We start from the raw sequence: 13,168 nt of genomic DNA, 5'->3' as shown, positions 1-13,168 counted from the left end.
TGTAAATTTTCCGTTCGACCGAGTGCCGGTCGGAAGCTATATTTACATATTTGCTTATTTTAGGGACAGTTTCATCGCATATGGTTGAAACTATATATACTGTCGTTGTTTGATATATTTGAATTTAACTGAGGTAGTTAGAGCTGTATAAAATTAAGTCTCAATATTAGTAGTTGGAGAGAGTAATTTTAAACGAGAGATAAGTGTACCCATTTAATCGTCTTTTCAACTAAGAATATTCTTCTTCCGACATTGGGAGAAATCTCATCATCTATATATATATATATACACTCTAGAGAAAAAGACCTGCACTTCACAGCGGGTAGAAATTACAGAAGCTACCAATAAAAAATAAAAAGTATTCATCAGTACAAACAAAGAAGGCGTCGTGGCCAGGGCGATTGGTGCGTCGGAATGCTAACTCTCACTTCTAACCCCTATTAATGGNAAGCTCTGATGGAGAGGTAGGAAAATCAAGCAAACTGGAAAGCTGGGTACTCAAGATCATCATTTTTAGCTCAGGTGTCCATTGTAAAAATGTGTTATAGTTCACACTGCGCCTATACGATTTTACTTTATATTAACGCATCTGACTTGGACTAAATTTATGGTCAAGATATTCGAGAGGAACCCAACAAAGATCAAGAACTATGGCATATGGCTGAGGTACCAGAGCAGGACGGGATACCACAACATGTACAAGGAGTACAGAGACACCACTCTTAATGGGGCCGTGGAGCAGATGTACAATGAGATGGCATCCCGCCACCGTGTGAGGTTCCACTGCATCCAGATCATCAAGACCGCCACCGTCCCTGCCAAGCTCTGCAAGCGCGAGAGCACCAAGCAGTTCCACGATTCGAAGATCAAGTTCCCTCTCGTCTTTAGGAAGGTGCGGCCGCCTACCAGGAAGCTCAAGACAACCTACAAGGCCTCCCGCCCTAATCTCTTCATGTAAGGAGAGAGTCTGAGTACTTTGTTTAGTTGCGGATTTTCTAAATTTTGTCGTTCTCAGCATGGCAATTTGTCAGTTTATTTGTGTTCTAGTTTGCACTTGGAGTTGTTTATTTGAGATGCCGAAGTTGATACTAGAATTCATTTCCGACTGTTGTTTGGTGGGAGGAATGACTGGTTTTTTTTTGCCTGAGCTTTATTTCTTTGTTTACTAGTAGTTTGGTGATATTCTTTATTGCTGTGCTGTCGCTTCTCAAGGGCAAGAAGATGGATGCGCTATTCATGCCACCTTTTCTCTCAATCACCGACAATATATATATATATATATATATATTAATAAAAATTAGGGTTAAATTTACATAAGTCCCTACAAATATAATGAATTATAAATATATCCCTACAAGTTTAACTTTCATATATTGTCTATACAAAAGTCCTGATGTTTTCAAATATGTCCCCGCCGTTAAGATCCGTTAGAAAAAATTACTTAACCACAGATAAAATACTTAACCCTAGATAGTTAATGAGATGAATTAATCTTTTTACCCCTTTTTTATTAATAGTTGCGACTTTTGGAGGAATATATTTGTGATAGCAAAAAAGTCATTTTATTTATAAAATAAATAGTGTTTTAACGGTAACAAACTGAAGGGACATATTTAAAAACATTAGAACTTTCATAGTAACAACATATGAAAGTTGAACTTTGTAGGAATATATTTATAATTCACTATATTTGCAAGGACCTATATGAAATTAGTCCTAAAAATTATTATAAATATAAGGGTAAATTTCAAATGTCACTTCCGTGGTTTCGCAGTCTCTAACTTTAGTGCCCTGTGGTTTAAAAAGTGTATCTAGTTAGTGTTTTGTGGTTTCATTTTTATATTTTTATCAGCTTTTTTGTTAATATTTCGTAAAATCGTATACAAAAAGCTTCAGACACCTACCTAGGTTTATCAAATATTTACTTTAGTATCTTTTAGTTTTAACTTTCTCACTGATTTAACAAAAAAATTAGTAGAATAAACAATAAAAAGATAAAAATAAAATCATATGACACTAAATTGATACACTTTAAATCACAAGTACTAGAGAGAGAAAGTGTGAAACCACAGAGGTGGTATTTAAAGTTTACCCTATCTTTTGACTATTATGTTTCATGCGCGGTGGTTCACGGTTTACGTGGTGAACCAAGGCCAGCCAATTATTTTCACAAGTATTTGTAAGTGTGTGTTCTATGGGTGTCGATGCTACGTGTCGACATAATTCGATGTTTGGTCGAAGGCTGTACGACCACCCACGCACTCGATCCCTCCATCGTCGTGATCTGAAGGTCTGAACGCATCAAAGTCGTGCTCGGATCCAGCGCCCAACCGTGGGGTTAGGTAGGCACGAAGTTTGAGACAAATATTTCTAAAAATATTAACATATTTTTGAGCACATGGATGTATAATAATTAATTGATAGCTAATATCTAATCCTTACGGTACCTAAATAATATATTGTATTTTATAAATTGGAAATATCTAATATATTTTTTCAAAATTTAAAAAATAACTTATTTATTCCTAAATGATAAAAATATTTTTATTGATTTAAAACAAATCAAATATTCTTCTTTTAGAGTTTGCTGATAGAATTAAATTTTAGAAAGGCATTTTGATAAATTTAGGATAAATTTAAGAATTTTGAATAATAATAAGAAATAAATAAGTAAAAATATCTTATAAATTTCATATATATATAGATATATAATGCATAAATTAAGATGCATTTGTAATAGTACATTTGGTTTTGGGAATAAACTCTTATTCCCCTTTTTATACCAAAACACAAAATTTAGGGCTTGGCTTGGAGTTGTAGTTTCCTTTTTTTTTCTGAAAAATAAGCTGGTATAATTGTATAAGGGTATGAAACTTAATTAAAATCAAAATCTAATTTTAATTATTGTATTGTCTTATTAATTAATCTAATTATTGTATTTAAATTATTATCAATTGCTTAAATAGTTAATTAATTAATTGTTTATAATTAATTAGTTAATTGAAAATCAATTATTTAATGTATTTATCTAATAATCAATATTTATTTGATCAACCTATAAATATTTTGACTAATCTAATTAATTAGATAATTTACTATTTAATTAAAAAGTTATCTTACTTTTTATTTAATTAATTAATTTATGTTTTTTTATTATCTTATACAATATTTATAGTTAAAAATTTATTAATTTATTAAATTATTATTTAATTAGGTAAAATTAATTAATTAGATAAAATAATTTTATTTTAAACTTATAATTATTCTTATTTTTTATATTGCAATCTAACCACCCAAATGTTATTTTTCTTTTTTGTAAGATTAATCCAGTTTTTTTTTTTTTAATCCAAATGCAAAATTGATAATGTTCATGCTTATTTCTGTAGTTATACGTATTCCAGTCAAGGATTTAAGTGCCATGGCATGGGGTTATGCTGGAAACTTATCGGCACGGTACGGCACGGTGCGTGTCGAGCAGTGCCGATGTGTGCCAGTCAAAAAACTTCTTGTGTGCCGACACATAATAGCATGAAATATATTTTTTCTTGTGTGTCGAGCACCCGTTGCACGTTCTGAAATATGTATCAAAAATTTATACAATATATATTTGCACTTGGGTCACATTATTATTGAAATGACTCCTCATGAAGCCTTGTTACATATCTATTTGGGAATGCACAGAGATTGCATTACATCATATGATCGAGGAAGTTTTTCAAACAATTATCTCATTTATTTTTGCAAGTAATATTATATTTTACATGGCGTAATAAGTTCATTATAATATACTTTTCGCGGTCTTACCGAAAGATGGAGAAAGATATTTCATTTGATGGCCCTTAATTTCAAACAGGCCAACAACTTACTGCAAATTCAATCTAAGATAAAAAAAAAAAACATCTTTTATTAAAGAATTAATGTCCTTAATTTAATCTATTTTATAATGAACCTAAGTAGTAGGTTTTATTAAAAAGCTTAGATTCGATCAAAAATCTTAAGTTGATATATTGAAAAAAAAAACTCCTCATGCTGTATAAAGATCATAATTCTAATTTATATTCCATAGGAATAATAGTTTTTTGAAATAATTTTCTATATACCCCTCAAAATTTGGAAAATATTTAATTTATTCCTACTCTTTTTTCTCAAATATATCTCTCATATATAACTCCGTTATTCAAAAATGCACCCGCAGTTACCATCCGTTAAGTTATCTCTCGTCCTAGGACTATTCCTGTCCTAAGTCTTCGTTTGGGATTGCTAAGAGATTGCGTTACGTGCGGTGAGAAAGTACGTTGAAAAAATACCCTTTTTGTTTTCGTACATAATATTACGTTCTGTATATCGTGATGAGTCGGTTACGATATATTTTCTGCGGTCCCACCGGAAAACGCAAAAGCATATCCCTATATGCTTTTTCTTCAACTCCATTTTATCTAATAGCCTTAGATAGGCCTCAATACCAAACTAAGCCTAAGACTATTCCCGTCCTAGTACGCTTAACACTCTTAACCTCTTCGGCCTAACCATCGTTCAAAATATTTAAGTTAGGTTAAAAGTTTTAGTCCTATTATATCTTATATATAGGACTATCTGAGATCTTATATTCTCCCCCTCTTAAGTCCTGACGTTCTCGTCAGGCTCAGACTCATAAGTATCAAGCGATGTGAGACTTATCTTGCTAGCCTAGACCAATTTTGTGGTGAGCTGTGGGTATAATGGTAGATGCCCGAGACCAAGTTACTATTATTTCTTTCTCCTCCCTCATGTTGAGTTTTTCAATTTTTCCCGCTAAATGATTAGCTACAAAAGGATTTTTTTTTAGTGAACGTGTCACAGCTGATTACTCCTTTTTTTTTACATTTTAAAGATTGGCATTCTATGTCCAATATCTCGATCTAAGTNAGGTATGAATCATAGTTCAAATATTTCTTTTCTTGATCTATTCTATATATTCCGTGCTCCAGATACTAGAATAAATATCCGACGAGGTAGAATCATCTTGATAGAGATAACAGGTCCATTCTATGTATTATCAATAGGATCAATTATAACAAGTCACACACTCATATTCCGCAAATACCGAAACAAATAAATTCCACGGTCGAACTACCAGAATAGAATGGTCTAGAAATCCAAGTCTAAAGTAATTTTTTCTTTGATTGAAAGACTAGGACTTCATAGTTCTTATAAACCTAACTCATTGAAATTCCATCCAGTAAAACGGAAGAATTATAAATTTCCAAAATAATAGATAGGAATATCGCAAATAGAGCCATTGCGACCCCCATAAGTGGTGTAGTCCCCCATCCCGGAGCTACTTTACCATATTCCGAATTCAATGGTTTCAATAAATCCCCTACAGTAGTTCGTCTTGGCCCAGATCTAGAACTATCCTCAACGGTTTGTGTAGCCATAAATCCTATTTAACGATTGGTTGAGATCTGTTGACTTTGTATACTATTCCGGTGTAGTTGTAAATAAACGATCTTATCGTCTCCACCCATAACACATCCTACAAAAAGAGGATGAGATTATCATACTTTTAAAATTTAACATAATACTCACAAACTATTTACAATATAAATAATAAATAATTAAATAAAAATAAATTTTAATTATATTTTGGCATCAATAATTAGATTTTTTTTCCTTTTTTATTCTTCAAAACGGTGGTGAGAGAAAAAAATTCTGCTTTCCTAAAATAAATTTTGAAAACAAAATGAAAAATTTTCTGTGAAATATGAAAAATAATTGTTAAAAAATATTTAATTTTCTTGCGAACAAACATACGGAAAAAAAATTTTCAATCAAAAAAAATTTTCTGAGATACTTTTCAAGAAACCAAACAGGCCCTAAACACTAGTAGCGTAAGTTTCTAAAAATTTAATGAATATTTTTTCACATCTAAGAAGTTTAAGTACACAACCTATTATACTTAGAAGGGTAAAGTATATTTAGATTGTTTAATACTATTGATCATGACAATAACTACACCTTATCAGTGTACTACTACAAAGATACAGATAAGTGGAATTGATTGTTCATTAGAAACAATAGTAAAATTAATTAATAATTAATAAGAGTGTATAAGATCTCATATTATAACCCAAGATCATGTACTTTTATGCCACGAAATTTAAAGTACAGGTGCTTTAATTAATTAGTTTGGTGAGGTGTCATTAATTAATAAATTCTTATGCACTAATTAGAACCTCTAACAATGAAGTAATTATGCTCAAATAATGCTACACCAGTACCATTAATTAATTAGTTTAGTTGTATATGTTAGCACTAATATAATATAGGTGATTTAAAACTTCAATTCTGTCCATGGGCTTCCTGGGCGGCCCAACCTTCTATGGGCCTTCTCTGGGAGCTGGTGCTTAGGTTTCTACACGTGTGGTTTAGTCTAACATTAAAAATTAAAAGTTTGTGATTGCATCTTATATACTCATTTTTTCTCAAGTTAGTTATTTAGAAAAATATGAGAGTGATGCTCTCAATTAAACACACGCACGCACTGCACGAGCTGCGTTGGGTGGGCGAGCGGTGTGTGCGGTCTAGACTACTCCGTTCACTTACTCCTTTTCTTTTATTTTAATTTTTTGAGATTTTGTATTTAAAGCCTAATCATTATCTTATCTGGGTAAGATCTCTTTGCCCAGATATTACCCTATCTCGATAAGATATCATATCCAGCACCTCGGTAAGGGACAACAACTTACTTGAGACCGTTGTCTTCTATCTATATATAGAAGAGAGAAGAGGTGATGTAGTATCCCAGATGTTTTGTTGCCCATGAGATTTTAGCATCTGGGACTTATCAACGCATCTGGAAAGTGTTGGGACAAGTCCAAATCGTTTTGGCGCAAAATAGATGCAAAACGGATTTAGTGTGACGCGGGATTAGGATTTTAGTACTGAAATCTGCAAATTGCAGATTGTCAGTATTGAGTACCGGTACCATACAGGAGAGTACCGGTACCCCTGTATAATTTTTCCCGATTGCTGCTCTCGAGTTGCGATTGCTAATGCTGGGTACCGGTACGGCACTGGCCTGGTACCGGTACTCTAGGGTAGGTGAGGGGCCTTTTGGTCAATTGTTGCCTCGTTGTTATCAACCCCTTTCCACTGCTTTATATACGTATAGAGAGGCACAGAGTGGGATTTTGTTGGCTATTTCCTCTCTCTCTCTAGATTGGAGCGGTGGAGACCACTGTTGGAGCTCGGATCGACGTTGACGTTGCGCCGGAGAGCCGTTCGAGCGTGCATGCGTCGTGGTAGCGCCGTTGGAGTCCGGGCGAGCGCGGGACTTCCTCTTATTTTGACTTCTCGCCGTTGTTGGACGCGCTCTTGAGATGGGTTGAAGTTACCGGAATTTTCGGATTTCCTTCTAAGTCTCAGTTGACAGCATGTATTTTTGGGTTTCATATATCATGTTTAATAGCTCGATTTCCTTCTACACTGTCAGTTTCTGAAAACTACCAGATTTAGCTTTAGGAGCTGTAGTTTGTTAGTATCGTTACAGTTTGTATGTGGTGGATATCCAGAATAGTGTAGAATGAATTTACGCTCGTGCTGGGATGCCGAGCTTATTTTACAGTAGCGTGTAGACTGTTCCGGACTGTCGGGTGCCGTCTCGGTGAACGGTGGACCCAGATTTCTGTTTCTTGCATCAGATTGTGCCGAAGGCACGTGAGTTTTGGTTGTTAGATCAGTTAGACCCATTTGCTTTGACTATAGCCCATGTGAGCCTGATTGAGCTCGAGAGAGACACGCTTGCATACTCGGTTGGGTAGCGCCCATGAGTGTCACTTCGGAATCGGGCTTTGTGCGTTTGCATTTTTATCGTTGTGTCCTGGTTGGACTCGCTTTCCACTGACGACCGAGCGTGATGGTTGTTAGTGTAGCTTCGGCAGGCGGGACGGGTGCGTTCACAGTCCCTAGTAAGATTAGGTCAGGCAGTGCAACTTTATAGCTACAGATAGTTAGTGTTGATTAACGATAGTATAGTGGCATATAACTGTAGAGTTTTTTTCAGCTTCCTTTACTGTCAGTGAGCGTACTTTCTATAAACTTAGTGGGTGAGCCAGTGAGGTCGGTAGCGGTACTCACTGAGAACTACTTCTTTTGTAGTAGTTCTCACACCCAGTTGTTGACCATTTTTGCAGAGCCTTCGTCGGTGGCTGTTGCTGTTGCTGATACAGATCGTGGAAAGGGAGTCGCGAGTTAGATCCCTTCCAGCTTTGTTGTAGTGTTAGAGGAGTACCTCCTACAGGTAGTTTTGGGGTATTTATATACATATTGTTGTTGTCTGGGTACTCGCTGGAGCGAGTGGTGTAGTAGACATGTGGTATGTACTGGAACCCCTCGGGCCTCGAGGTGTTATTTATATATATGCAGTTCTTTAGCAGCTCTATACTACTAGTTGTAGTTTTGTCTGATTACAGGTACAGGTACAGCTATCGTTTCGTATACAGGAAAAATTTTTTTGTATACGGCGGATTTGTTGGCGTGCCCGAAAAAACGGGTAATCCGGGGCGTGACGGGTGCAATGGTGTAACTGGGGTTTACTTGAAATCTGCAAAGGGCTTCTTCTTCTTCCTCTCTTTTTTACACTGAACTTTACGTCTCTTTTACATTGAATTTTTGATAGTTTGATGGATCTCCGAAAGCTGGTTCGTGTTGTACCACCCTAAAGAGATTTGCCAATCAACGGCAAATGACGAGGTGGACAGTGGTCGTTGTATCACAATTTCCACCACAATTCCCATGCTTTTTCCTAACCAATCACAGTTTATTAATGATTTATTAAAACACTCTATAGCAAGCACAAAAAGTAAAAAAAGGAGAAAAAAAAAGAAAAGAAAAAACTACACTATACTCAAGTGATCACAACATATACATCCTGCACATGTTTTACTAAAAAAAAATGTGAAAAATATATATATATATATATATATATATATATATATATACATGTAACTTGCTATAGCTTTAACTCTTTCTTCAAATAAATATACATTCATGTGCTTTTTCCCTCCTTGGTGCAAGCACTAAAACTCATTTACAAAAAAAAAGAAAAAAAAAGAAAAATGTAAAGATTAAAATGCCTGTGTTGATACACATAAACAAGCTCAAATTTGGGAAGAACCCTAAAACAAATTAATAGTGGTGTCTTTCAAATTGATTTTCAGTGCTCGATATTAGTCTGACTACTGCTTTTCAAGCTGCAGTTTGCAGAGCGGGCAGCAAGAGATGATTCGGAGCCAGCGGTCGACGCATCGGAGGTGGAAGAGATGAGAGCAAGGCAGCTGCCTCACCTCGTCCCTCTCCCTGTACTTGGCCAGACATATGCAGCACTCCTATCATTTTACATTACACATCATCAGAATAATTAGATATTTACATTTTTTTTATTTTATTTTTATTTTTTTGTAAATGTGCGAAGTTACTCAAATACTTTTGCAGAGTTGGTATTTGCATTCACGACCCTGCTTGGATATAGTGATATACTTCAAATTACAGAATACTAAAGTGAGAAAGCGCGAAACTACATGAACGGTATTTGAAGTTTACCCTAAAAAGTTTTTAAAAAAAGGCCGGCCCTCATCGGACCCGGCCTTGGACTGAGCACGGGAAAGCATGACGCGGATTCAAATCCAGAACCATACCATATCGGGCCACCTCCGCGCACTACACGGCCCGAATTAATGGATAAAAAAGTGGCCCAATCCAAAAAAACACAAATGTGGTAATGGAAAGGTATTTGCGCAATTTTTACACATTTTCTACATAGTGTTCAAATATAACAAAATCCTCTATTCAACTTACAGGATTCTCCAAGGGCCCAGGATCACCCCCAGGATTAGCTGCTTTGAACCGCCACTTTGGTAGCTGCTCCAGCTGCTCGTCGGAGGCGCCGCGGGCCGCGGACGCCGCCGCGGAGCTCATGTTGAATCCGACGGCGCTACTAACGAACGGCACGACGCAGCACAGCAGCAGAAACAGCAGCAAGGGGAAGGAGTAGAGGACGGCGTTGTAGGCGAGGAGGGCGACGCAGAGGGCGTGGAGCATCGGGGCACCGCCGAGGTGCAACGAGGACGAGGACGAGGCGGAGGCGGTGTAGCGGGCGTCGAACACCCACACGTTGCCCATGACGAACCACACCGCCGTGAACAGCTCGAGGAACGTCCGCAACTTGTTTACGAGGTACGACGAAGATCCCCTGTGTATATACATGCCCTGACACTTTCAGGAGCCGTCTCTAGTAGAGTGTGTTTATTTGAACGTAAAAAAAAAAAAAAAGCAAAAAATAGGAAAAATATTGAATTTTTGTTGCTATATACATGCCCGAATTATTCGCGAATTATTGAAAATCTGAATAAAAAATCTATAATTTTTATATTTAAATATAGATTATTTTATATTTTATATTTTATATTTTATATTTTATACCGAATCCGGTTTTTAAGCCGAATTTTTCAACGAATTTAAAAATTAGAAAACGAATTTTATGCGTATTATACTCGTATCGAATTTTTGCCGAATCCGAATTAACTATGTCCATAATTGTTTAACATTACGTTGAAAATAAGGAGAAACATGGGCGTAAACATATACATATATATATATATATATATATATATATATATATATATATATATATATATATATATATATATGTTTCTGTATTTTGATTGAATTATGAAAATGATATTTTACTTGACTCGTTATGACAGGTGCAGTGTAATTAGGGGTGGAACTGGGCCGGGCTTGGGTCGGGTATTACTATGCCCAAGCCTGGCCCAAAAAAAATATTGGGCTTCGGGTCGGGCTTTTACCCAATTTTTTAAAAAATTAAGGCCCGGCCCAAGCCCAAGCCCAATGCCCAATACCCATCGGGCTTTGTGGAGGCTCATTTTATGTATTTATCATATAATACATAAATACTTTTATTTGTATAAAATTAAAATAAAATACCTATTTTTAGTTTTATCACATCAAAGAAATTAATATCTAACATCAAATATATCATTATATAGAACCAAATATTTTGTTAATATATAATATATCCTCATATATATAAGTACATATCATTAATAACAATATATACTATATATGATATACTATAGATAAATAATATATATAATTAAATATTTTATTTTGACAATTAATATATCGGGCTTTTGGGTCGGGCTCGGGTCGGGCTTGGACATGCCCAAATAGGCCCAAATTTTTTTCGGGCCTAAATTTTTAAACCCGGCCCGAACCCAAAGTTGTATTTATAATATCCAAAGCCCGGCCCAAACATGGCCCATCGGGCCGGGCCTTGTTTAGGCAAGGGCCGAGTTCCACCCCTAAGTGTAATGTCTTACTTACTAAAGCAAATTGAATATTTTTTTTTTTATCGTACTTTCTCAAACTCAGGTAATATAATTTTATTGCAATCATAAAAAAAGCATAAATCTCTATTAAAGATTAACTAACTTTTCGTTCCGTCTTCGTAATTTCAATAAATTTTTTTTCCATGATGAAGATACCTAAACCCTAAAAGAAAGGACATGCTAGCTACTCACCTCAATAAAATGTAAAGGTACTATATTGTTACAATCAAAATGATAGTGCGACGAAACTTAAAATTTAAAATTTAATGAGTTCAGCTGGTATACTATCGATAGCACGGAGGCCTTTGTGCTATTAAGTTATTTTTAATAATGCGTTTTCCAAATTGACAATCGACTTTGTTAGATTTGATCTACACTATTGAAAGTATTTAGAAACTAAATTTTATAATTTTTCGATACCGTTTACCTAGTCGTCTCAAAATAAGCGGCTGAAAATAAAAATTTTATAAAAAATAATAATAGAAGATTTGAATTTAAAATCAGAGATACTAATCTTACTCTAAATAGTAAAAAAAAAATTTATAAAAATTTTCATCAGATTTGAATTATTTTACACCATTAAATATACAAATGCATTACTTAAAATTATCAATTTTGAGGCTTTTTGATTACTAGTCAAATAATGTCGGAAAATTATGAAATTTAATTTTTTTACTACTTTTAATAATATAGATCAAATCTAATAGAGCCGGTTGTAAATTTGAAAGCCGCATTATTGAAAACAACATGTTAGTACGAAAGCCCTCCGTGTTACGCCAGTCTAGGTCAAATTTAATATTTAAAGTTTAAAATTTGAATCAAATATTTGAGACCGCAGGTACCTGAACACTGCTTCCTCATTGCTTCCTTGGTGTTCAATATCCACAGGGGCGGGGGCGGCGGAGTGGTGGCGCCGCCAATATATGAGAGGGAGGCTGAGAAGGTTGGCGAGGGCGTAGGCGCCGACCCAGAGCCTGACGGGCCAAAGCGGCCTCTCGTTCCGCGCGGCCGCCAGCACGGCCGCGATGACGCCGACCTGCGCGACGGCGGCCGCCAGCTCGGCGGCCAGCCAGAAGGGGGAGTTGAAGGGGTTCGACGCCGCCAGCACGTCCGACCGCGGCCCGTTCTGGTAGACGTAGGCCCGCCGCAGGAACCCGAACCACCGTGCTCGCGCCGCCCTCGCCGCCGCGCGCATCAAAAGGCCGCCGCCGCCGCCTTGCATGTCTCCGATTCCGTCCGCCGCCGACATGGGCACCTTAATTTTTGGGGTTTGTGGGTCACTGGGAATTGGATTGGAAACTGTTTATAAGAGATGATGATAAAAATTGAAGTGAATAGGGGGGGGTTTTGGGGGATCGATTTGAATTGAAGGGAAAGGAATGGTTGGGGTTGGGATGGTGACCAAGAATCTAACTGCTTTGCGTCGGCCCCAAGTGTAGGTGTTGCATGCGTGACTAGCCGTTGGCCTAACCGTTCCCGCCACATTATTTAAATTTATTATTATTATTTTTTGTTATTTTTTTTTAATATTATTAAGAGACTATTTGGTTTTTCAAAAAAAATATGGAAAAAAAATTTTCAAGTAAAAAAGTTTTTATGAAATATTATTTTTTTTTCTAGTTTTCTGTCAGTTTGGTTCCAAGAGAATAAGCTTTCATGAATTATTTCCCCCCATATTTTATGAAAATTTGTGTTTTCATCATTTTTCTTAAAAATGAAATCAAAAAATGAAATTTTTTATGAAATTTTTTTCTTGATTTTTTTTATTCGCACTTTTC

At 35.8% G+C, this 13,168-nt stretch overlaps 2 protein-coding genes across 2 annotated transcripts; one reads left to right on the top strand and one right to left on the bottom strand.

The window, feature by feature from the left end:
* LOC109721940 (60S ribosomal protein L18a-2-like) lies at positions 474–1,136 on the top strand. The gene has a single exon (XM_020249767.1). The coding sequence runs from the start codon at positions 608–610 to the stop codon at positions 956–958; it is 351 nt and encodes a 116-aa protein (XP_020105356.1). The 5' UTR covers positions 474–607; the 3' UTR covers positions 959–1,136.
* LOC109721984 (E3 ubiquitin-protein ligase At4g11680-like) lies at positions 8,921–12,738 on the bottom strand. The gene is made up of 3 exons (XM_020249829.1): positions 12,233–12,738; positions 9,838–10,231; positions 8,921–9,368 (listed from the first exon to the last, which is right to left on the bottom strand). The coding sequence occupies exons 1-3, from the start codon at positions 12,637–12,639 to the stop codon at positions 9,219–9,221; spliced, it is 951 nt and encodes a 316-aa protein (XP_020105418.1). The 5' UTR covers positions 12,640–12,738; the 3' UTR covers positions 8,921–9,218.

The sequence above is a fragment of the Ananas comosus genome, linkage group 16 (genome assembly GCF_001540865.1).
Source record: "Ananas comosus cultivar F153 linkage group 16, ASM154086v1, whole genome shotgun sequence".
Lineage (NCBI taxonomy): Eukaryota > Viridiplantae > Streptophyta > Magnoliopsida > Poales > Bromeliaceae > Ananas > Ananas comosus.
The sequence above is the reverse complement of the archived record's forward strand: the minus strand, read 5'-3'. Positions and strand labels throughout refer to the sequence as shown.

What these genes read in the sequence shown, in the direction of transcription:
- LOC109721984 (XM_020249829.1), bottom strand. Translation starts at nt 12,639, where the DNA reads ATGTCGGCGGCGGACGGAATCGGAGACATGCAAGGCGGCGGCGGCGGC. An exon ending in AATGAGGAAGCAGTGTTCAG is followed by an intron (nt 10,232 to 12,232) that starts GTACCTGCGGTC and finishes GTATATACACAG; the next exon opens with GGGATCTTCGTCGTACCTCG. An exon ending in CTGGGCCCTTGGAGAATCCT is followed by an intron (nt 9,369 to 9,837) that starts GTAAGTTGAATA and finishes GTAAAATGATAG; the next exon opens with GAGTGCTGCATATGTCTGGC.
- LOC109721940 (XM_020249767.1), top strand. Translation starts at nt 608, where the DNA reads ATGGTCAAGATATTCGAGAGGAACCCAACAAAGATCAAGAACTATGGC.